The 26,751-nt window shown below is 32.8% G+C and overlaps 1 protein-coding gene across 1 annotated transcript in view; it reads left to right on the forward strand.

The window, feature by feature from the left end:
- Positions 1-26,751, forward strand: part of TRPC4 (transient receptor potential cation channel subfamily C member 4) — a 269,623-nt gene that overhangs the window by 115,257 nt on the left and 127,615 nt on the right. Inside the window, exon 3 of the mRNA XM_031961977.1 lies at positions 2,118-2,636. Within this exon, the coding sequence (XP_031817837.1) occupies positions 2,118-2,636 (519 nt within the window). The remainder of the gene's footprint in view (positions 1-2,117; positions 2,637-26,751) is intronic.

Consider the following 26,751-nt stretch of genomic DNA (forward strand, 5'->3'; position numbering starts at 1 on the left):
TTCCAATGCCTCATGGTTATCATCCTCAATATCAAAGTATGTGATATAATCTCAAGATAATAAATAGATACATACACATAAAATGTAGATACATATCTGTCTATATATATTTATATATATAATACATATGTACACAAATGGATTCAAGTATGTATACAGACACATGTTTATGAACAATGATTATCTGCGGCAATTGTTTTCTGTCATTTCTTAGCTCTCTTAAAATTTAAATATAAGCATATATTTAAATTTTAATTTATTAGATATTCATTTAATATTTAATTAATTTAATTATTAGATATTAACTTAAATATCTAATTAATCCAACTTTATATATAAAGTTAGCTAGGTGGGTTAAAATTGAGTTTTTAGTATATGTGAAATATATGCAGTGATTTCACTTCATTTGCTCAAGTTTAGAAAACATTAGACAAGTAGGAAGAGACTAGTTTTTTATTTAGTTGTTTTTCTGTCATTTTCAATTCTCTGTAACTCACTTGAAGTTTTCTTGATAGAGATACTGAAATATTTTGCCATTTACTTGTCCAACCCATTTTACAAATGAGGAATTGGGGCATATGAGCTTAAATTGGCCTTACATACATTCTGTGTGATTCTGGGCAAGTCATTTAACTCTATTTTAGTTTTCTCATCTTTAAGAAAGTCTGGAGAAGAAAAGTAAGGCAGAAAACATTATTCATTTGTAATAACTACTCTGTGACACATGGCCTTCTATGAACATGATTTTATGTGAATTTATTTCCATGGCCAACTTAGAATAACTGTTCCAATAATCTGCCTCTGTATCCTTTCAAAAAATCTATATTACCTACTTCTTTTATTCATTAGAATGTAAACTCTTAGAGGGCAACGAGTATCTTTCTGCTTATGTTTGTATTCTCAATCTTTATTGCCTACATAATACATGGTTATTTCAAATGGCTAGTTGACTTCTTAAAAGTCACATATATAGTGTTGTCATTATTCAGTCTTATTGATTATCACCCTCTAGTTGAGGAAATGAAGGCAAATAGAATTAAATGATTGGCCAGGATCACACAGCTAGTAAATATCTGAAGCCAGATTTGAGTTTAGCACTCTCTCTACTGTGACACCTAACTGCCTTCACAAAAGTAATAAATATATAGTAAATCCTTATACTTTAAAGAGGATTTCACCTTAGATTGAGTGACTTTTTTCATTTTTTTGAATATTTTTCATTTCTTAATATTTTGTTTATCTTTATTAACCATTGTTTTTGTGTCCTTCAGTATCCTTGTATTATTGGCAGACCAAAATTCTGAAACATAAATGTTGTAATCCTGATAATTTTTAAAAATTCTATTACTGATATTATTGCTTATCAATATTTAGCAATAATGGCTTTTTGTAAATTAATCAATTTTGAGTACTTTACCCTGAAAATATATTAGGGAGAATGAATGGGCAATCAAAATAATGAAGGCTTAATAACATATCACTGAAAAGTGCTACCTTTTATAATGAGGTTAAGTATCAAGAGGAAAGGACATTGAACATAATAATAATGATCTCCCCGGCCAAAGGATTCCCTCCTCCAAAAAAAAAAAAAAAAAAAAAAAGAAATTTCCATTGAAGAATTTATCAAGTAAAAAAAGGAAACAATTATACATCTGTTCATTGACAGGAACATATAAGAGGTTATTTTCTACCTAGAAAGTAGAGTTGGAGAAGGAGGAAGAGGCAACTGACATGAAATGTTTAAGGGAAGGTTTTAATGGGTAAGTTTCTATTGTAATAACATTTTTTTTCAATTACAATGCAATATGTAAATTCACAGTAAAATTTAAAATGTGTTGTCATGCAAAGAATTTATTTTTGATATGATTTTATATTGTTTCAAGAAACTAAGTGAAAGCCAGATCAATTGTGTTACAAGAATTGTAAAAATATATATATATATTTTAATATCATTTATATTTTCCATAGCAAGTTATTTCAAATATCAAGACTTGAATAACATTCATTGGGATTCATTAATTTTATTTGTGTTTCTAATTCTTAAAGCTCTATTTGGCTAATAGTAGGTGTTTAATAATAAATATTTGTTGATTAGTTATTTTTTCCCTTTTTTTCAGGTGCCTCCAATACTCCTTGATAAGCAGTTCTCTGAATTTACACCAGATATAACACCAATCATTTTGGCAGCCCATACAAATAATTATGAGATAATAAAACTTTTAGTCCAGAAAGGTGTTTCTGTTCCTAGGCCCCATGAAGTTCGGTGTAACTGTGTTGAATGTGTTTCCAGTTCAGATGTAGACAGCCTCAGGCATTCTCGTTCCAGACTCAATATCTATAAAGCGTTGGCAAGTCCATCTTTGATTGCATTGTCAAGTGAAGATCCATTTCTCACAGCTTTTCAGCTGAGTTGGGAACTTCAAGAACTGAGCAAAGTGGAAAATGAATTTAAATCTGAATATGAAGAACTATCCCGGCAGTGCAAACAATTTGCTAAGGACCTTTTGGATCAGACAAGGAGTTCTAGGGAATTAGAAATCATCCTGAATTATCGAGATGATAACAGCCTGATAGAAGAACAAAGTGGCAATGATCTTGCAAGACTCAAATTGGCTATTAAGTACAGACAAAAAGAGGTGAGTTCTTCTGAACAATATTTAGTAACTAGTTATTTTTCTTTAGTTCCTTAAAGTTTATTTTAAAAAGTAAATTGTTATTCAGAAGACTTTTTATGTATTTATTTTCTAAGTTTAACTGGCCAACATCATTGAAGTTGATTAGAAAAGTTACAGAAGTAATTAATTAGGCCTTAAGGTTGGACATTATTTTGGCATTGAAATGTTTTATTCTTTCTATTGTTATTATCACCTGTCAATTAAATTAAACCAGCTATCACCAGCTGGAATCTAATTTAGAATGGAACTGTTTGCTAGTATAAATTTTTTAAAAGCCTTAAATATGGTAAGTGAGTCAGATACCATAGTACCGCTACCACATTATGGTTTTCTTGATTTGTCATGAGAATATAAATTGGGAAAATTGATGGAAGATTGATTGCTCTTCTAAGTAATTTCTTCATCCTATGATGAGATCTTGGTTTTCTATCCATTTGTTCATGTTAACAAGTGATTATCCTTGTTTAAGGTTCATTTTTTTTTATCTACTATCTCTTTGAAAAGTATGGCATTCAAATTAAGACATCTCTGAAATACTACTATATACCTCTCAGATTGACTAAGATGACAGAAAAAGATAATGATAAATGTTGGAGGAGGTGTGAGAAAACCAGGACATTAATATATTGTTGATCGAATTGAGAAGTAACGCAATTATTCTGGAGAGCAATTTGGAACTATGCCCAAAGGGCTATCAAACTGCATACCTTTTGATCCAGCAGTGTCTCTACTGGGTCTGTATCCCAAAGAAATCATCAAAAAGAAAAATGATCTATATGGGCAAAAATGTTGTAACAGCCTTTATATAGTAGCAAGAAAATGAAATCTGAGTGGATGCCCATCAGTTGAGAAATGGCTGAATAAGTTATGGTATATCAAGTCAATGAAATATTATTGTTTTATAAGAAATGATAAGCAGGTTGATTTCAGAAAGTCCTATAGAGACTGACATGAATTTATGCTAAGTGAAGGGAGTAGAATCAAGGGAACATTGTACATAGCAACAACAAAACTATGTGATAATCAACTTCGATGGACAATGACATGATTCAGAGGGATTTAATGTGTATCACAACATAGTATTTTCACCTTTTTTGTTGTTGTTTGCTTTTATTCTCATTTTCCCTATTTTTTAATATGATTTTCCTTGTGCAGAATGATAAATGTGGAAATATGTATAGAATTTTACCAAAAGGGACTATATGGCATTTTCACATGAGGTTTTAGATATATTCTAATATATCTACCACATGACAATGTCATGTTGTTTATCAGGTAGTTCAATCACTTAGAACAACATAACTATGAAATTCAGAATGTCCAGGGAAATAACATAGTTGTTCATATTCATATTTTTTTAAAGAAGTTAAAATACATGTTGATCATTTCTTTAACAAAAAAAAAAAAACAACTAAATAACCCAAATAACAAGTGAAGCAAAGAAAATGAAAAGGAAAATATTATGCTTTGATGTACAAAAATAAAAATAAGAAAGCACCATTTGACTCTGTTGAAGGTGACTATGTCCACACCACTTATGCTTCTTGTGTTTTATCTACTGTCAACTATGTTTAGGTACCAAATGTTAGGGTTTTTTAATTACCTTTGCTCTTTAATCTTTGATAGTTATGTCTTGAATTCACTCATTTTATGCTTTCCTCATTCAGCTGTCTTCTAGTCTCTTCTATGATTTCTATGAGATAATTTTCCACCAGAACAAGTAAATGCAGAATACATCAAATAGGAAGAATATCACTTTGAGGAAAAACTAATTATTACAATATTTTACAGTAGAAGTATATGATGCCTTTTCTATCTGTTTCAGCTAGTCCTAGCAACACATTTTGTATGATTACTGTAGTTAACTGTGATTCAGCAAAATGACTTTAAAAAAAAGCTCAGGTGCATTTTTATGATATGCTAAAATTTATTAAAAATAATCAAGCCATTTATTTTAGCACAAGTTAATTTGTTATAAAATTCATATACATATTAATGTATGGCTAATATAAATTCAATTCCAGAGACAGACATTAAAAAACTATGGTGAACTTAATTTGGCAATGACGAAGACTTATTTCTATATAGGCAGCTGGGTGGTTCATTGGATGTCATGAAATTACACCTCAGACATTTATTAAGGATCTAATTCTAGGCAATTCTATTCCTCAGATTCTTTCTCTTTAAAATGGGGATAATAATATTACCTATCTCCCAGGATTGTTATGAGGAGAAAATGATATAATATTTGTAGAGTGCTCTACAAATCTTAAAGTGACAGATAAACACTAGCAACCATTCAATTTGGGCCTCTTCTCTTCCTTTCCATGAATTTCTGCAAGTCACTTTACTTCCATAGGCTTTAGTTTCTTACTGTATGAAATAAGGGAGGTAAATTAGATGGCATTAACCTTCCAAGTCACCTAAGCAACAAAATGGCAGACGAGACATTTTCCCTTAGCCCTGTGATCTCTCAAATCTCCCTAAAAGAGAAATTTTGTACCAAATAAAGCAACTTCAGCTATTTCTGTGATCTGGGACACCCAGAATCTAAAAGGTTAAAAATAAAGATGAATTGACATCTGCTGAACTTAAGCTTACTCAGCACCCTTTCCCACCTTCCATGGTACTGGCTGTAAGAGTGTATTCACATAACCAAGGACACATCATAGGTTATGACAAAACCACCTCTAACTATGGTACTAGCTTCCTCTTTCTGGTGCCATGTAGATCTCAGCTCCAGGCTGCAGAAATTTGTTCAGGGCATTGTAGTCAGCCAGCATGACTGCTAGGGGTCACAATGCAGCACTGAACTGATGGTCCCATAGTGGACAACCTTAGCACAATACTGGACTAGGAAGCAAAGGAATAGAGGGAGTAGGAAATGACACTACTACAAGATATTGTGTATGTGAAGTACTTCAGTATTCCAGGGAAAGAGCACAAAATCCAGTTTGAGTCAGTCGTGGTCAACCAAAAGTCACTTGAGGCAGAGACCTAGGCTGGTGAACCAGAAATTATTTGGCATGGGAGGACACTGATACCTTTGAAATCCATCCGTCAAGGAGAGCACCATCAGAAGAGACAAAGTCAGAAAGTGAATAAAGGAGTAACAGAGAGTGAGGTGAAATTATGAAAGATCTCAGAAAGCAGAAAACTCAAAGAGCTTAATCAAGCAGATAAACCAATGGGGAAAATATTAACAACAGAAGAAAATATGGTCTTAAGATGTAATAAACAAGTTCAGTCAGCTATGAATAAACACTGAAAAACAAGGGGAAATAATGAGGCAGAGCTTTGTGGAATTTGAGGAGAACCTAGAAATATGAAATGCTGTTTCTTACTGGTAAAAAGGGAATCATGAGTGTAAAATTTATTATCTGGCACAATAAAAATAATAGACAAAATAGAAAAACTTCTTGTAAAAAACAGAAGAGAGAATGACTGATTTGGAATATAAATATATAGAAGTGAAGGGCAATCTAGAAGAAAAAAAAGCTAAATATAAGAATATTGAAAGAAAATATTCTCACTGTGCAAGAAAAACATACTAATCTTGAAGAAGCCTAAAGACTCTTAAAGATTCTAAGTATCCCAGAAAAAAAGAGACAGGACAAAAAAAAATAAAAAAATAAATGACAAGAATTTCTGAATATAGAAGATGCAGTTCCAATTGAGAGAATTCACAGATAATCTCCAGAAAAAAAAATAAAACCAATGATGTAAATTTCAATATACTGATTGAATTCTTTTTATTTTTTAAAAATTCATTTTAATTTTTATTTTTTCACACTGATTGAATTTAACAATTCATTTTAGATATGACAAATTTTGCAAATGATCAGGATCCTTCAAATACAAAGGAAAAGAAATAGGATAAAACAACTATTCTGCATCCACTAGAAAACATAGGAGAAAACAAAATCATGTGTTCTAAAGAACAATGGTGTTGAAGATGTAGCTCAGGAAGATCTACTTTTTAAAACTGAGCTCACCAATACATTAAAAGAAAAGAAAATGTATCCAGTAAGAAAGAAAAGTTTGAAACATTTTAGGAAAAAGATGAAACTTAATAGATTGAATAGATTAATAAAGAAACAACTTGAATTATGAAGTAGAAGAGGCCATCTTCAATCTATCTCTTGGAGTTGGGAAGTCCATTTGTGTTGCATACTGCATATGTTTTCAGACTTTTTCAATGCATCAATCTATATAGTCTATATTTAAGGATTAAATATAGTTTATAAACCATTTCCAGAAACTGACCTTCTAATAATGGTAGAGTTGGAGGTTAGGACAGAGTTGTTAGACTGCTAAATGTGGAGGAAGACTTCTAGAATTTATCTATTAACTTCGTAATTTGGACACGTCTTCAAATAGGAGATTAGCTTCCAAAGCAATATTATTTTCTATTTTTAATAGAGGAAAGCATTTAAGTGAGTTGAGGGTAGTAATTATTTGTGCTATATTTGGTTTTGCATATTATATATAAACATCTTAGATAGGTAAAACAAAACATGAAAGAGAATACAGACATCAACTTGATTTCATTATTTATCTCTCAAGCCTTCTCAATGAAATCACTTGGGGCATATTGTATACACTCAATTTTCACCTTCACTACCATTGGCCCTAACTCTGATCCCAGGTTCCTATCTAATTCACCTTGAAGTCAATTTCAGAATCATGGAAAGAAATACTCCATAAACTTATATCCATAAGATTATATCATGGTAATGGTATTCTATAAATTATAGCATTGAATTGGATTCAATTAATTCAAGCCCTGAAATTCTCTGCAAAAATCTAAGGAAAGCTTTCAGTACATTTGAATTCCAGTTCTAAATATAATTATATAATCTGAGCAAACACCATTTATATCCTTTTTTATGTTTGAAGAGAACAGAAACACACAGGTCTCTGTGAAAGTGAAGCATGTAGGGGACTCACTGGATAGAGCATCGAACTTTCTGGAATCAGGAAGACCTGAGTTTAATGTTGGCCTCAGACACTTACTAATTTGCCTTAATTCACCAGAGAAGGACATTTACTTCAAAAAATTACACTGGGATTCTTTTGCTACAACACCACTTGTCTTTTAAAGCCCTTCACAAACTAGCTACTTCAACTTTTCCAAAATACCACCCCATTCCACATACCAACTTCTCACTTTCCAAAGTCTAGGTCAATTGGCTTTCTTGCTGTACCTTACATGATGCTTCATCTTCATGCCTTTGCACTGGATGTTCCAACTGCCATTCTGAAAATGCATCACTTCCTATCTCTACCTTAGAATACTTTGATTTTTTTTCAAAATCTAGCTCAAGTACCACTTTTCCAGTGAAGTATTTGCCTAATTAATATTCCATGCAGTTGCTACTCACTTCCTCTACAAAATTACTTTGTATTCAATATGTGTGTATGTGTGTATGTATGCATGCATGTTGTTTCCTCTGATAGAATATCAACTCTTTGATGGTAGGAGTTTTCATTTTTTTTTGTATTCTCATTGTCTAATACAGTATCTGACACATAGCAGGTGTTTAATAAATGGATTGATTTAGATGAAATATTTCTCTCTGTGTGAATGGGTCAAAGGGTATGCATAGTTTGATAACTTTTTGAGCATAGTTCCAAATTGCTCTCCAGAATGATTGGATCTGTCTGTGATTTAATTTGAAGAGATAATTCCCAAGCAAGGAAATTCCCTCTACCAATATATTTTCTCTGCAAAATAAAGTCTTAGTGACTTTCCTGGAACTTTGACAGGTTAATTGACTTGTCTAATGTCAGCCAATGTGTATTAGAGGAATGATTTTAACTCAAGTTTTCCTGAGTCAGTTCTCTATTATATTTTACTGTTTTTGTGAAGATATGAAACTAGGAAAAGAGCAAAAAAACATTCTGAAATCGATTGAATAATAACATTTAACATGGAAGAGGAGAAGGGGTAATAGAAGAATGTCAATGAGTTTATATATATATATATATATATATATAATATGTATGTATATATATATATACATATATATATATATTTCCTCTGCATTTCCTTTTAATATATCAAAGGGGAAAAACAAAGTATTACAGGAATGTTAAGGATTGATGAAAATGATTCATGTTATCTTTCATTCAAATAATATTTTCACTTTTTTCTTAAATAGTATTTTCCCCAGTTACATGTCAAATTTTTAACATTCATTTTTGCAAGATTTTGAGTTTCAAATGTTTCATCCTCCCTTTCTCTCCACTTTTTTTGAAAGCGGTAGGCAGTTTGATAATAGTTTGTACAAGTGTTATCATGTAAAACATACTTCTATATTAATCACAAATACGAAAAAATCTGATCAAAAAGAAAAAAACACAAAAATAGAATAAAGTGAAAAAATGCTTCTATCAATCAATCCTTTATCTGCTTATAGATATCATTTTCCTTCATGAGTACTTTGAACTTGTCTTGAATCATTGTATTGCTGAAAAGTACTGGATTAGTCATAGTTGGTCATTACACAATGTTGCTCATACTATGTATAATGTTTTCCTGGTTCCACTTATTTCTTTTTTTTTTTTTTATTTAATAGCCTTTTATTTACAGGTTATATGCATGGGTAACTTTACAGCATTAACAATTGCCAAACCTCTTGTTCCAATTTTTCACCTCTTACCCCCCCTACCCCCTCCCCCAGATGGCAGGATGCTGGTTCCACTTATTTCACTTTGCATCAGTTCTTGCGATTTGTTTCAGGTTTTTCTGAAATTGTCTTTTTCATCATTTCTTATTCCATTATATTCATATACCACAGATTGTTCATTAATTCTGCAATTGATGGACATTCCCTCAATTTCCAATATTTTGCTACTAAGAAAAAGACTGCTATAAATATTTTTGCACATGTAGATCCTTTCATTTTTTAATAGAATAACATATTGTGATACAGGCCCAGAAGTAGTATTAGTGGATCAAAGTTTTTGCATGATTTGGTTACCCTTTGAAAATACCTCCAAATTGTTCTCCAGAATGTTTGTATTGATTTACAATTACACCAATAGAACATTAATGTATCAAATTTACCATATCCTCTCTAACATTTGTCACTTTCCTTTTTTACCATATTGGTCAATCTCCTAAATGTGAGGTGGTATTTCAGAAGTGTATTAATTTGAATTTCTCTGCTCAAAAGTGATTTCGAGCTTCATATGCTATGCTTATAGATGCTTTTTTATGTCTTCAGATGAAAACTTGTTCATAACCTTAGAGCATTTATCAGTTGGTAAATGGCTATTCTTATAAATTTGAGTCAGTTCTTTATATATTTGAAAAATGAAACCTTTATCTGTCACACTTGCCATAAAGATTGTTTTCCCACTTTCTGCTTTCCTTCTAATTTTGGTTACATTGGTTTTGTTTGTATGAAAGCTTTTAAATTTAATATCAAATTTATCTATTTTGCATTTTGTAATGCTCTCTTATCTCCTGTTGGGTCATGAATCTTTCTCCTTCTCCTTAGATTTGACAGACTGACTATTCTTTCTTTTCTAATGTGCTTATGATGTTACCTTTTATGTGTAAACCATGCACTCACTTTGATCTTATCTTCAGATGAAGATTCTGCTCCAATCTCCTAATGTTACTTTGTATATTTCTCTCTGCATAAGATGTGTTTCTTTTAAACAATATATTATAGTACACTGTTTTTTGGTCCACTCTGCTATCTGTCTCCATTTTGTGGAAGAGTTCATTCCATTCATATTTACAGTTATGGTTACAATCTGTCTATTTCCTTCCATCCTATTCTTTCTCCTATTTATCCTCTCCTTTTACCCTTTACCTTCTCAACAGTCTTTTCCTCCCTTAATCTGCCCTGCCTGTTGTAAATATTCCCCTACTATACTTAGTCTCTTCCTCTCCTATTTCCAAGTTGGGTAAAATAGATTTCTATATTTAAATGATTATGTATATTATTTTCTCTTTGAGCCAATACTGATGAGATTAAGATTCAAGTAGTGCTCATTGCCTGTTTTACCATATTCCTTTTCATTGTAATAGATTGTTGGCATTTCTTCATCTGAAATAATTTACATGATTCTATCTCTTTTTTCCTTCTGCCTCCACTGTACTCCTTTTTTCTCATCACTTAGTTTTTTTTAATGCTATTCCTTCAAATTCACCCTATGGTATATTCCTTCTAGTTGTTCTTAGTGATACAGTTTTTTTAAGAATTTCAAGCATCATATCTCTCTGTGTACACATGTAAATAGTTTACCTCTATTGAATCCCTTATGTTTTTCTTTTCCCTTTTTACCTATTTATGCTTCTCTTGGACCTGAATATTTGAGATCAGATTTTTAGTCGAGTTTGTCTTCTCCTTATGAAAGCTTGAAATCCTATATTTCTTTGAATGACCATCTTTTTCCAGTAACACTTAATTTTGCCACTTAATTCTTGACTTGACTTTAGTCCTAATTACTTTGCCTTCCAGAATATTATTTTCTATGGCCTCCAGTCCTTTTATGTTCCAGCTGTCAAGTCTTGTGTAATTCTGATTGTGACTCACTGGCACATGAATTGATTCTTTGTGGCCATTTGTAGTTTTTTTTTTCTTTGTCCTGAAATTTGCCTATAATGTTTCTTAGAGTTTTTATTTTGAGATTGCTTTCATGAGGTGATCAGTGGATTCTTTCAATGCTTATTTTGCTCCCTGGTTCCAGCAGGATAGTTTTCCTTGGATGATTACTTGAAAGATTCTTGTAGGTCCTCCTTTTTGCCTTTTAGATAGTCCAAGGATTTGATATTATCTTTCCTGGACCTATTTTCCAGGTCAGTTTTTTTTTCCCCCAGTGAGGAATTGTATATTTTCTTCCATTTTTTCATTATTTTGAATTTGTTTGATTGATTCTTTTTTGTTTGTTTGTTTGTTTTGTTTTTATTATAGTAACTTTTTATTGACAGAATCCACGCCAGGGTAATTTTTTTTACAACATTATCCCTTGCACTCATTTCTGTTCCAATTTTTCCCTCCCACCCTCCACCCCCTCCCCTAGATGGCAAGCAGTTTGACTGATTCTTGATGTCTCACAAAATCATTAGTTTCCGCTTGCCCAGTTCTAAATAAGGTGTTTTTTTTTTTCTCAATTAGCTTTTGTACTTCCTTTTCCATTTGACCAGGTGTACTCTTTAGTGAGTTGTTTTCTTCAGTGTATTTTCATATCGCCTTTTCCATTTGATCAATTCTACTTTTTATACAGTTTTTTCAAACTGTTGACTTTTTTTCATAATTTCATTTCATCACACTCATTTTGTTGCACTTTTCTTCTACCTCTCTTTTATGTTTTTTTAAGCCTTTTTTGGAGTTCTTCCATGAGTTCTTTCTGGGCTTTAGATCTCTTCCTAATTTTCTTTGGAGTTTTTCTCTAGGTGTTTGAACATTGTGTTCCTTTTCTGAGTTTGTGTCATGGTGTCTTTCCAGTCACCATAATAATTTTCTGGTCAGTTGCCATTTTTGTTTTTTTAAAACCTTTTTTTCTCCTTTCTTAAAAATATGAATTTTTATCCCAGCATGAAAGAAGTACTGTCTCAAGCTTCTTGTCCCAAGATATGCAGGCTGTTTATCATGTGTTGCATTGATATTGTCTGGAGGCCCTCAGGGTCCTTTTAATCTGGTGCAGTATTGAGGGTGTGGAGTTGGAATGACCATAGATGCTGTTATTAAGGATCTGGCAGCTTAACTGCCCTGGTACTGACCAGGAGTCCTAGTGGCAGTAACTGGCATATTCTGAGGGTTGCTGGGGGTGTTTCTGGATTTCCCTGTGTTCAAAACATATTTTCTTAATGTGAAACTTTTACTTGGTTGAAAATCTGATCCAAATTTACTATACAGTGATTTGAAAGACAACTGACACATTTTGAATTCATCTTATTATTTTATTTTTATTATTTGAAATGGGAAATCCATCTTCATAAATAAAATCTCTATATTAATTCAGAAAATTCTGGCTTCAATAACCTGGTTTAGGATACTCTGTTAAATTCATGTATCCAAATGAAACTTTGATTTTACATAACTATCTTGCAACATAATTGTTTAATATACATTTTTTTCCTGAAATTTAGTCTTTAACAAGTTTGAAGTTATGGAGGCTGTTAGCTTTTTGAAAAGTCCCTAAATATTGCTTTGCCTAATTAAATTGCTGTATTTTGGTTGATTACTTTTTATGCAGTTCTTGTAAATTCATTTCTTTAAGAGATTCTACTTTTCACGTTTAAGATTCTAGAACAGCATTGCTACTTCTCAAGTATCCTACCCTCCCCCACAAAAAAGTCAAATTAGTTGAATATGTGAAATAAAAAAATACAGATAGAAAAAGCAGGCTCAGCTGTGTTTGAGCATGAGTAACTGGATTGATGGCAACTCATAACCTTTTATTACAGCTAATGAATCATAATTAAGGCTGATGTGAAGGCTAGAGAGGTTCATCGTTTGAAGGTATTACTATGTATTAAAAATGTAACATCCTCTTCAAATCTAATGACTACTGATATTATCAATCTTCCTAACCTTTATGCAATAAGTTTATCATTTTACTTGATAGTTCAGGTCCCTATCTGGCACATTAAAATAATCACTATACTAAAATGATTTCAGGCCACAATTTGGCAGAATAGATGTGATTTTCCCTGCAAATATGATGTACAAGAAATATAAGGAACATTAGGATCTCCACATTTTATCCCACAAATATATGAAATACTCACCATAAAGACCAGATTTCAGTTTTGGAAACAATGAAATAATTTTACTGTCTTAAGAATACCAGTTTCATTCTCCCCATAGGTAATGTAGTTATTAGTGTTTATACAAATAAGCTGCAGCCACCATTCTAACATTAAATTTTTATTACAATAAAATACATTTTTCAAAAGGAACCTGTCTAAAAGTTCCATTTAAATTAATAGAACTTACCTTGACAATAGGAAAGCAAGAAAAGTTTATATAATATCAAATAGCTATTTGTTGATTCAGTCAAGATAAAATATCCCCTGAAGAAATATATTTAAAATTATATTAGCATTTGACAGTGTGTACATTCAGTGTATACAATACCATCCAACATAATGTTGGCCATGATATTTTAAAAATCAATTACAGGCATGAAAAGTACCAAATTTTGTTTGGAAGAATCATGTTAGATGCACAATAGTTGTTTTCCCATCTCTGAAGGTTATTCAAGTGCACAGGAATTCTGGGGGTGGAAGATAATAATGGCCTTGTTTAATGTCAGTCTGCCCCTGTGATTGTATTAAAGAGGTATAGAGGAAGGTATTGAGTAATAGTATCTTTATCCGATTTAAGCCTATAAAATGGAAGTTCTTCACATTTATTGTCTTTACTCTTTTGTCAGTCTGGTGAACCCTATGGATCCCTTTTCATAATGATACTTTAAATGAATGAGATTATTTTTTAAAAAACACATAAGATAAACACATAAACAGAAGCCAATTATCTTGGAATAGTTATTTTGTTGTTTTCAAGTTCATGGTCCCCAGGTCAAGAATTTTGTATGACCTAATCCCTGGCATGAGTTTACAGGTGATTAATAAGTTGTGATTTTCTTTAAAAAGCACAAAAAAAAGACTTCATTATTTCCAGAAGTCAGATCTATTCATGTTGTCAAATGTTTCATATGTTCATTGAATAGAATGTAGGGAGCTTATCTTTATACTGCTAATGAATCATATTTACAGTGAAAATCACATCTACTTCATCAAATTGTAACCTAAAACCAACTTCAGCTTTAGGTGGCTGACTAACCTGTAAACTAGTATAATAAGGGAAAGAACATATATTCTTATTAATTAAAAAACAAATTTAAAAGTTTATAGAGCAGTGAAGTATAATTTTTTGTCAAAAGACTTAGCAAACATTAAAAAGAAAATAAAATCATTGAAGCAGGAATTTTATTGGTAAAAAAAACCTACTTCATTTTAGGAAAGAAGGATGTCATCACTGGTTTGAGATTCTTTATCTTGGCCACTGTGAATATCACAAGGTAACTAAATGCTGTACAGTGGATTCTAGCTTGTGAAATTGAAAAATTGTGTACTCCATGAAGAAGGCCTAAAAAGGTAGATCAGTAACCCTTCCTTCAGTACCCTTCATATACCAACAATGGCTTTAATATACCCCAAAATTAAATAGAAGCTTCTAAGCCTGAAGTTATGGCCACATAGTAATTTCCTTTTCTCTTAAGCTACTTTATGATTACACTAATAATAAAAAATCAATAAACAAGCATTTTAAAAATGTCTTCTATAAGTCAGGCAATATGCTTAACACTGGGAAAACAAAAGCATATATAAAGTAGTCTCTGTGCTCAAAGAGCTTACATCTTGAAGGGGAAGGGACAGGGAAGGGAAGGAACAATACATACAAATAAAGTTTTTATCAAATAACAAGATAATTTGTTAGAAAAAAATATAAAGAATTTGAGAGAAGCAAGACAAACCTCATAACTTCCAAACCTCAGTTTCTGAAATAAGAACTCACTTTTTGATCAAAAATGCTGGGAAAACTTGAAAATAATGTTAAAAATTCATCATAGACCTATATCTTCCATCCTACGCCAAATAAGGCCAAAATAGGTACATTATTTGGCATAAAGGATGATACCATAAACAAATTACAAGTGCAAGGGATAATTTACCTATCAAATCTTTGGAGAAGGGAAGAATTGATGACCAAAGAAGAAATGGAGAACATTGTAGAAGGCAAAATAAGCAACTTTGATTACATTAGATTAAAAAGTTTTTGCACAAACAAAACAAGATTAAAAAGGAAGTACAAAGCTGGGAAAATATTTTTACAGCCAGTGTTTCTGATAAAGGTCTCATTTCTAAATTAAAGAACTGTGTCAAATTTACAAGTATACAACTCATTCCTCAGTTGATAAGTGGTCAAAGGATATGAATAGACAATTTTTAGATGATGAAATTAAAGCCATCTACAGTCATATAAAAATTCTCTAAATCAGTCTTGATTAGAGAAATACAAATTAAAACAATTCTAAGGTACCACCTCACATCTCTCAGATTGATTAAGATAAGAAGAAAAGATAATGATAAATGTTGAAGGGAATGTGGGAAACCTGGAACATTAATGCATTGTTAGTAGAATTGTGAAATAATCCAACCATTCCTCAGAGCAATTTGGAACTATGTTCAAAATGCTTCAAAACTTTGCATACCCTTTGACCCAGCAGTGCCACTACTGGTTCTGTATCTCAAGAAAATTATAAAGGAGGGAAATGGAAAATGTTTGTAGAAGGTCTTTTTGTGATAGTGAAAAATTAGAAAATGAGTAGATGTCCATCAATTGGGTTGAACAAGTAAGTAGTGGTATATGGAGGTAATGGAATATTATTGTTCTATAAAAACTGATGAACAAGCTGATTTTAAAAGGACCTGAAAAGATTTACATGAATTGATGTTGAATGAAACAAGCAGAAACACGAATACATTAATTATACAAAATAACAGCAATAATGTTCAGTGATCAACTATGAAAGACTTGGTCATTCTCAGTGATCCAAAAGCATCCCAATAGACTTTGGACAAAAAAAAAAATGCCATCTGTACCAGAAAAAGAACTATGGCGATTGAATGTAAATCAACATATGAAATCACTTTTTTCTATTTTTTTCTCTTCCATAGTTTTTTCCCTTTTATTCAGATTTTGCTCTCCCTACATGATTCATAAAGTAATGCGTGTTAAAAATAAATAAATTTAAAACAGAAACAAACAAACAAACAAACAAAAAAGAAATCATGATTGTTACCCATGTCTTTTTTAAACCTCAATTGAAGCATAATAGATTCTGTTCTAATCTCTTTAAAAATGTACAGTCAATATCAGATTGCTTATTTCCTTGGTGGTGGAGAGTGGTACAATTTAGAACTCAAAACAGAAAAAAAGAATGTAAAAAATTGTTTTTACATGTAACTGGGAAAAGTAAAATATTATTCAAAGAAAAACAAAAAGAAAAACCTCTTGGAAGATGTGGCCTTTTAAATGAGCAAGGAATTCTGAGAGATGAAAATGAGGAGGTAGTATGTTTCAGGCAGGAGGAAAAGGTTTATGAAAAGGGAACAATTATTTATTGAGTACCTACTATGTGTCAGGCACTGTGATAAAGACTTTACAAATATTATTTCATTTGGGAGATGGAATATTTTAATAAGGAACAGCAAGAAATCCACTTTGACTGAACTATCAAATATGTAAAGGAAATTAATATTAATACATCTGAAATAATAGACCAGAACTGATTAAGAAGAACTTTAAAGCAAGAAAAGTTTGCATGTGATCTTAGATTCAATAGGGAGCTTTCTGAGCTGGAGAATGATATGCATTCAATCCATGCATTAAGAATACCATCATAGCAGCTAAATGGAGGATCAATTGCAGAAAGAAAAGACTAGCATAAGAGAAAACAATCAGCAAGCCACTGTATTCATATAAGTCATAAATTATGTAGATCTGAACTAAATTTTCCTAATAACCTGCTAGATTCAGATACAAGAATCAGATATGAGCACTTTTGTAGCTTTCTGCAATCAGATAGAAGGATGGGGAAAGCCAGGAGCACAAAAAGCAGAGAAGCTCCCTGCTGGGACAGTCAGACCTCAGTGAGTGTTGAAATAAGGAGGGGAACAGGGGAGACAATTGCTTGGAGAAGCCCTTAGAAGCATTCAGACAATAAAATCTAAGGGCTGGGCAGTACTGAAATGACCGACAGGACAAATTGAAAGGCAGATAAGATCATAGCTAAGTTCTTCAATGTCCTCCTCCAAACACATCTTCTAAAATAATAAATAATGCCTCCATTTAAATTTTGAAATGACAGAACCAAGAAAAGGTCAGGAAAACAATTTTCTAGTCCAATACAATATAGGGAATTAGCAAAAAAAAAAAAGTCTGTCTCTTGGTTAATGGTGGACTCAAGGAGTAGAGAAGAAGCAATATAAAGTGCACCTTGAGCATGGCAGCATTCATTGCAGTAGTAGTTTCTGGAACTCTCACACAATTGTTTGAAAGAAGATTGCAGGTTATCCTTTGCTGGTTCTGAGTTCAGGACCTCCTTGCATTATCCACACATGTGGCCCCAGGAAAGCAATCTCTCAGGTCTCAGTTCCAGGGTGGAGAAGTATGCTTGTGGCTACTCACCTGGATGTAAATGCTCTGGTCTCAATTTTAAGACATAGAAGAAGCAACTATGGGTATAGGAGATCATGAGAAACTTAGTTACAGTCCAAAGGACAGAAATGAAAGCTACTATTTGTGACTACAAGGAAAGATCCCTTTCTAAGGAAAGACCAGAGAATCGAACAAGAGATCAGTTTCCTTACCTTTCTGAAGATAATGTTACCTTGGAAATACCAAAAACCTATAGACTCCCAGAACTATTTTTGAAAATAGTAGCAAAAATCCCTGAAGCTTGGGAAATTTTCCCCTTTATCCCAGGAGCAGAGTCCAATTTTAATATAGAATTAAAAGTCAAGAAATAGGTTGACAAAAGAACAAACAAAAAATAACTTGAGTCTAAGTTTCTGTGGTGACACAGAAGATCAAGATTCAAACCCAGAAGACAATGTCAAAAGCAGTTACAAAAAAAAAAAACTCAAAAATGTGAATTAGCTGCAAACCCAACAAGAATTCCCAGAAGAACTCAAAAAGGATTTTAAAAATCAGAGAGGTAGAGGGAAATTGGGGAAAGAAATTATAAGGGTGACAGAAAAAAATAATGAAAGGAGGGTAAACAATTCAGTAAAAAGAGCCATAAAAATACGAAAATAACATCATAAAAATTTTTAAATGGTAAAATAAAATTAAATCCACTAAAATTGAGAACTCCTTAAAAAGAAGAATTGGACACATAAAAAAATACCAATGAATTCCTAAAAAAAATAGAATTGGGCAAGTGGAAATTGACTCCATGACACATGAAAAAAAAATATCAAATAAAAACAGAAAAAAGATTATGTTAAATATCTCATTGGAAAAAAAAAAAACACTTGACCTGGAAAATAGACCATGGAGAGATAATTTAAGCATTATAGGATTACCTGAAAGCCATGTTCAAAAGAGTAGTCTACATATCATCTTTCAAGAAATTATCAAAGGAAACTACCCTGATATCCTTAAACAATAGTGCAAAATATAAATTGAAAGACTAATCTATTCATCACCTAAAAAGGTATCATTTTTTTTTTTATTTTAATAGCCTTTTATTTACAGGTTATATGTATGGGTAACTTTACAGCATTGACAATTACCAAACCTCTTGTTCCAATTTTTCTCCTCCTTCCCCTTACCCCCTCCCCCAGATGGCAGGATGACTAGTAGATGTTAAATATATTAAAATATAAATTAGATACACAATAAGTATACATGACCAAACCTTTATTTTGCTGTACAAAAAGAATCAGACTCTGAAATATTGTACAATTAGCCTGTGAAGGAAATCAAAAATGTAGGTGGGCAAAAATATAAGGATTGAGAATTCAATGTAATGGTTTTTACTCATCTCCCAGAGTTCTTTTGCTGGGCGTAGCTGGTTCAGTTCATTATTGTTCCATTGGAACTGATTTGGTTCATCTCATTGCTGAGGATGTCCCGGTCCATCAGAATTGGTCATCATATAGTATTGTTGTTGAAGTATATAATGATCTCCTGGCCCTGCTCGTTTCACTCAGCATCAGTTCGTGTAAGTTTCTCCAGGCCTTTCTGAAATCATCCTGTTGGTCATTTCTTACCAAACAATAATATTCCATAATATTCATATGCCACAATTTATTCAGCCATTCTCCAATTGATGGGCATCCACATTGTTTCCAGTTTCTGGCCACTATAAAGAGGGCTGCCACAAACATTCTTGCACATTCAAGTGCCTTTCCTTTCTTTAAAATCTCTTTGGGATATAAACCCAGTAGTAACACTGTTGGATCAAAGGGTATGCACAGTTTGATAACTTTTTGAGCATAGTTCCAAATTGCTCTCCAGAATGGTTGGATGTATTCACAATTCCACCAACAATGTACTGGTGTCCCTGTTTTCCCACATCCCCTTCAACATTCTGCATTATCTTTTCCTATCATTCTAGCCAGTCTGACAGGTGTGTAGTAGTATCTCAGAGTTATTTTAATTTGCATTTCTCTGATTAATAATGACTTGGGGCATCTTTTCATATGGCTAGAAATAGTTTCAATTTCTTCATCTGAGAATTGTCTGTTCATATCCTTTGACCATTTATCAAGTGGAGAATGGCTTGATTTCTTATAAATTAGAGTCAATTCTCTATATATTTTAGAAAGGAGGCCTTTATCAGAACCTTTGACTGTAAAAATATTTTCCCAGTTTATTGCTTCCCTTCTAATCTTGTCTGCATTAGTTTTGTTTGTACAAAAACTTTTCAGTTTGGTATAATCAAACTTTTCTATTTTGTGATCAGTAATGATCTCTAGTTCTTCTCTGGCCATAAATTCCTTCCTCTTCCACAGGTCCGAGAGGTAAACTATCCTGTGTTCCTCTAATTTATTTATAATCTCATTCATTATGCCTACGTCATGAAGCCATTTTAACCTTATCTTGATGTACGGCGTAAGGTGTGGATCAATGCCTAGTTTCTGCCATATTAATTTCCAATTGTCCCAGCAATTTTTGTCAAACAGTAAATTCTTATCCCAAAAGCTCTTTTGTCAAACACTAGGTTGCCATAGTTGTTGACTGTTTTGTCCTTTGAACCTAACCTATTCCACTGATCAAATAATCTATTCCTTAGCCAATACCAAATGGTTTTGGTAATTGCTACTCTCTAATATAATTTTAGATGTGGTACAGCTAAGCCACCTTCATTTGATTTTTTTTTTTCATTAATTCCCTTGAAATTCTTGACCTTTTGCTTGTCCATGTGAATTTTGTTATTTTTTCTAGGTCATTAAAATAGTCTAAAAAGGTATTCTAAGATGAAAACTCCCAGGAATATTATGATAAAATCTCAAAGCTCCTTGTTTAAGGAAAAATATTGCAAGCAGCCTGAAAGAAACAATTTAAATAACAAAACAAAACAAAAAAAATCAAATAATCATAGTGAGGATGATATAAGATTCTTAAATTTTCACATTAAAGGATCAGAGTAATTAGAAAATAATATTTCGGAAGGTAAAGGAGCTGAGATTACAGTCAAGAATCACCTATCCATCAAAACTAAGTATAATCATTTTTAAAATTTTCCCCAGTTCCAGTCAAAACTTTTAAAAGCATTTTTAAATTTTTTTAAGTTCTGGGTTCTCTCCCTTATCCACACCCACAATTAAGAAACCATATTGGAAGTTATGCAAAACATTTCAGTAAAAGTCAGGTTGTGAACGAAAACATAAATTTGTCATCCTAATGACAATAAAAACTCTCAAGAAAAATTAAGTTGGGGGGGGAGAGGTGGAGCCAAGATGGCAGAGAAAGCATGCACCACTTTCTGAGCTTCTCTCATATCCTCATTACTAATTATTAAAATCAGCCTCAAAAATAGCACTTGACTGGTAAACTTCACTAAGATTGGAAGTACAACAACTTACCAGCCGAAGATAATTTGGAAGATCACCAGAAAAAGTTTGACCTAAGTGGGCGGTAGCAGACCAGGGGAAGCTAGGATAGAACCAGAAGCTAGCGTCCAGAGTGGATCAGGGGTGGGGGTGATCTCCATGGTTGGCAAATTTACAGAGAGGACTCTACCATAGATTGGGCTGTTCTGCTTTGGTTGCAAAGCAGTAGACCAGCAGAGAAATTAAAGCCAAAGGTAGAGGGTACTCGAAAAAATCCCAGAACCTAACAGGATCTGCCAATACCCACCAAAAACTGGAAGTGAATGAACTAGCACAAGCCTTAACACAACTGTGCAGTGGCATTCCGCATCAGGGGCTTTTGTGGGGGCAGTCACAAATCTACACAGTAGGGGGGTGTAGCCCAGGGCAGCCTCTAATCTGCACACTGGGGGGCTCATCCTGAGGCAATAGCATTTCTGCAGCTTGACTGTGCTCCCCAGGCAGAGACACTTTCAGTGCCATGAGGGGTAGGGCAACTGCTAATACCCAAAATGGGCTTTTTGGGGGGGTGGGAGGAGGATGTTTGACAGTTTCACTGCTCAGCCTCTAGCCCCAAGGCAGTCACTAATCCTCACAGAGAGACTCCTCAGAGGGCACTTCCCCAGCTCACCTGTGAGACCCAGGCCTGAGTCACTTCTGGTGTGGAGCTTTTCTCAGAGCACCCCCACAGCTCAGCCACTCTTTGCAGCCCATTGGCAGGATAGCTACTGTCCATATACCTATCCCTGCTCTGCAGAGGAAGCTGGTAACCTTGCCCTGAAGGCAGACCCTACAGGCTTTAAAAAAATGAGTAAAATAATCAAAAGGACAATTGACAGCTATAATGGGCTGAAATTCTTGAGTCATTGTACTGAGGTCCCAGCACATGAGGCTAAACAGCAATTGGACGATACTCTATTAATATATGCTTGGAGAAAGAATGGCACTGCCCACTCTCTGTGCAAGTTTTGATGTGTTGTATAGGAAATGATGTAGAAACGTTTTGGTAGGTGGACTGAGAGAGGTAGAGGCACTGCTGGCCAGATTCATGTCGCAACTGCTCTTACTTAGTATCGCCATTCCCCCTTCTCCTCTACAAAGAATAAAGGTCAAACATTCTCTCTTATTCTCACTCCGGCTGATTTTAATATACTCTGGGTGTTAAACACAGTCATCACAGACAGTTTCTATGCAAAAAGAGAGCAGGTTTTCAACCCCGAGGAGACTAATAACAGACAGTTTCCAGACAATACCCAAAAGGGGGATGTAACTTGGTCCCCATCACACAAGGGTCTTCTAAAAGAAACTATAAAAAATCTTAAAAGAGAGCTAGAAGAAAAATGGGGAAAGGAAAGAGAAGCTATTCAACTTCCTGAAATGTGAATTGGAAAAGGTAAAGAACTTCTAGGAAGTGCAGGGAAACAGAATTTGTGAATTGGAAAAGGTAAAGAATTCCAAGGAAGGTAGGATTTGTGAACTGGAAAAGATAAAGAACTCCCAAGAAAATAGGATTTCTGAAGTGGAAAAAGAAAATGACTCGGTAAAAAAAATAAAATAAAATAGTGAAATGGAAAAAAAGTCCATAGAGCAAAACAAATCATTTAAAAACTCAATTGGACGGATACAAAAAGAAGTAAAAAAAAAAAAGCTAATGAAGAAAATAACTCATTAAAAATCAGAACTGAACAAATAGAAGAGAATGATTCATTGAGACATCAAGAATCAGGCAAGGAAAACCAAAAAAAAAAAGAAAAAAATAGAAAAAAAAGTTAAATGTCTACTTGGAAAAACAACAGATCTGGAAAATTGATCTAGGAGAAATAATCTGAGCATTTTTGAACTTCCCAAAAATTATGAAGGAAAAAAAAAGAACCTAGATATTATTTTACAGGAAATCATCAAAGAGAACTGCCAAGATGTAATAAAATCAGAAGGTAAAATAGGCATTGGAAGAATTCATTGAATACCTTCTGAATAAGACCCTTAAGTAAAAACTCCAAGGAATATTGTGGGTAAATTTCAGAACTATCACACTAGGGAAAAAATATTACAAGCAACCAGAAAAAAAAAAAAAAAAAACAAGTCAAATACCGAGGTGCCACAATAAGGATCACTAAGATCTAGCTGCTTCCACATTAAAAGATCGAAGGGCCTGGAATCTGATATTCTGAAAGGCAAAAGAACTTGGAATGCAGCCAAAAATAAACTACCCAGCTAAGCTGAGTATTTTCTTCCATGGAAGAAGATGGACATTTAATGCAACAGATGAATTCCATTTTTTTCTAAGGAAAAAACCAGAACTAAACAAAAAATGTAATATCCATCATAAGACTCAAGAGAAGCAGAAAAAGGTAAAAGAAACTCTTGAGAACTGTATTTCTGTTGTGGATATACATAAAAAGTACATGTATAATTTGATTTTACTGATATAACATAAAAAAGGGAAGTAGAAATGGAAAAGGGATAATGTCAAAAAATGGGGCAAGATGAGATAAAAAGAGGGAAGCTACATCCTATGAAGAGGCAAAGGAAAGCTATCATATCTGAGGGAATTTAGAGAGGGGGAGGAACATTGTTTGAATCCTGTTCTCATCAGAGTTGGCTCAAAGAGAAAATAATTGACATATTTGGTTAGCAGAGAAACATCTCTCACCTCATTAAAAAGTGGGAGAGGAAAGGGGAAAAGGAAAAGAGCAATAAGGGAAGGGTACAAGAAATGGGAAGGGGATTCAAAGTGGGTGGGAGGGGTCCTAAAGAGGGAGAGCTGCATGACACAAGTGGGGTCCATAAGTTTAATATTGGGAAAGGGGGTAAAGGGGGCAAGAAAAAGAAAATCATAATCTGGGGATAATAAGATGGTGGGAAATACAGAATTAGTAATTTTAACTATAAATGTAAATGGGATGAACACTCCCACAAAGTGGAGTCAGATAGCAGGCAGGATCAAAAGTCAGAAACCTACAATATGTTGTTTACAAGAAACACATTGAAATCAGGGAGATACATTAAGAGAAAAGGTAACAGATTGGAGCAGAATCTATTACATGTCAGGTGATGTCAAAAAAAGCAAGGGTAGCCATCCTTATCTCAGATCAAGCAAAAGCAAAAATTGATCTAATTAAAAGAGATAAGGAAGGAAACTATATCTTGCTAAAGGGTAGCAATAGAGACAATGAAGCAATATCAATACTAAACATATATGCACCAAGTGGTATAGCATCTAACTTCCTAAAGGAGGAGTTAAGAGAGTTGCAAGAAGAAATAGACAGCAAAACTATAATAATGGGGGATCTCAACCTTGCACTCTCAGAATTAGACAAATCAAACCACAAAACAAATAAAAAAGAAATTAAAGAGGTAAATAGAATATTAAAAAAAATTGGTGTGATAGATCTTTGGAGAAAACTGAATGGCGACAGAAAGGTATATACTTTCTTTTCTTCTCAGCAGTTAATGGAAGCTATACAAAAATTGACCATATATTAGGACATAAAGACCTCAAAATTAAATACAGGAAGGCAGAAATAGTAAATTCTTTCTTTTCAGACCACAATGCAATAAAAACTACATTCAACAAAAAGTTAGGCGTAAATAGACCAAAAAGTAATTGGAAATTAAATAATCTCATCTTAAATCATGATTGTGTGAAATAGCAAATTATAGACAAAATTAATAATTTCACTCAATATAATGACAACAATGAAATATCATACCAAAATTTGTGGAATGCAGTCAAAGTGGTAAAAAGGGGAAATTTTATATCTTCAGATGCTTACTTGAATAAAATAGAGAAAGAGAAGGTCAATGAATTGGGCTTGCAACTTAAAAAACTAAAAAAAGACCAAATAAAAAACCCCAATCAAACTAAACTTGAAATTCTAAAATTAAAAGGAGAAATTAATAATATTGAAAATAAAAAAACTATTGAATTAATAAATAAAACTAAGAGTTGGTTTTATGAGAAAACCAATAAAATAGATAAACGTTTGGTAAATCTAATTAGAAAAAGGAAAGAGAAAAATCAAATTAGTTGTCTTAAAAATGAAAAGGGATAACTTTCCACAAATTAAGAGGAAATTAGAGCAATAATAAGGAGTTACTCTGCCCAACTTTACGCCAATAAATTTGATACCCTAAGTTAAATGGATGACTACTTCCAAAAATATAGGCTTGCCAGATTATCAGAGGAAGAAGGAAATTGCTTGAATAGTCCCATTTCAGAAAAAGAAATAGAACAAGCTATTAATCAACTCCCTAAGAAAAAATCCCCAGGACCAGATGGATTTACTTGTGAATTCTACCAAACATTTAAAGAACAATTGGCCCCAACGCTATATAAATTATTTGATAAAATAGGGAATGAACGAGTCCTATCAAATTCCTTTTATGACACAGACAAGCTACTGATACCTAAACCAGGTAGGTTGAAAATAGAGAAAGAAAATTATAGACCTAACTCCCTAATGAATGTTGATGCTAAAATCTTAAATAAGATATTAGCAAAAAGACTACAGAAAATCATCCCCAGGATAATACACTATGATCAAATAGGATTTATACCAGGAATGCAGGGCTGGTTCAATATTAGGAAAACTATCAGTATAATTGGCCATATTAATAACCAAATTAACAAAAACCATATGATCATCTCAATAGATATAGAAAAAGCATTTGACAAAATCCAACATCCATTCCTATTAAAAAGACTTGAGGGTATAGGAATACATGGATTTTTCCTTAAAATAATCAGTAACATCTTTTTAAAACCATCAGTAAGCATCATATATAATGGGGAAAAACTGCCACTATTCCCAATAAGATCAGGAGTGAAAAAAGGTTGCCCACTATCAACATTACTATTCAATATTGTATTAGAAATGCTAGCTTTGGAAATAAGAGTTGAGAAAGAGATTAAAGGAATTAGAGTAGGTAATGAGGAAACCAAATTATCACTCTTTCTGATGATATGATGGTATACTTAGAGAACCCCAGAGATTCTACTAAAAAGCTATTAGAAATAATTCACACCTTTAGCAAAGTTGCAGGATATAAAATAAACCCACATAAGACATGACATTCTTATATATTGCTAACAAAATCCAACAGTAGAGTTAAAATGAGAAATTCCATTTAAAGTAACTATCAATAGTATGAAATATTTGGGAATCTATCTGCCAAGGGAAAATCAGGAACTATATGAACAAAACTACAAAATACTTTCCACACAAATAAAATCAAATCTAAGCAATTAGAAAAAATATTAAATGCTCTTGGATAGGGCAAGCAAATATAATAAAGATGACAATACTACCTAAACTAATCTATTTATTTAGTGCTATACCAATTAGACTCCCAAAAAACTATTTTAATGACCTAGAAAAAATAACAACAAAGTTCATATGGAAAAACAACAAGCCAAGAATTTCAAGGGAACTAATGAAA

This window comes from Sarcophilus harrisii, chromosome 3 (assembly GCF_902635505.1).
Source record: "Sarcophilus harrisii chromosome 3, mSarHar1.11, whole genome shotgun sequence".
Lineage (NCBI taxonomy): Eukaryota > Metazoa > Chordata > Mammalia > Dasyuromorphia > Dasyuridae > Sarcophilus > Sarcophilus harrisii.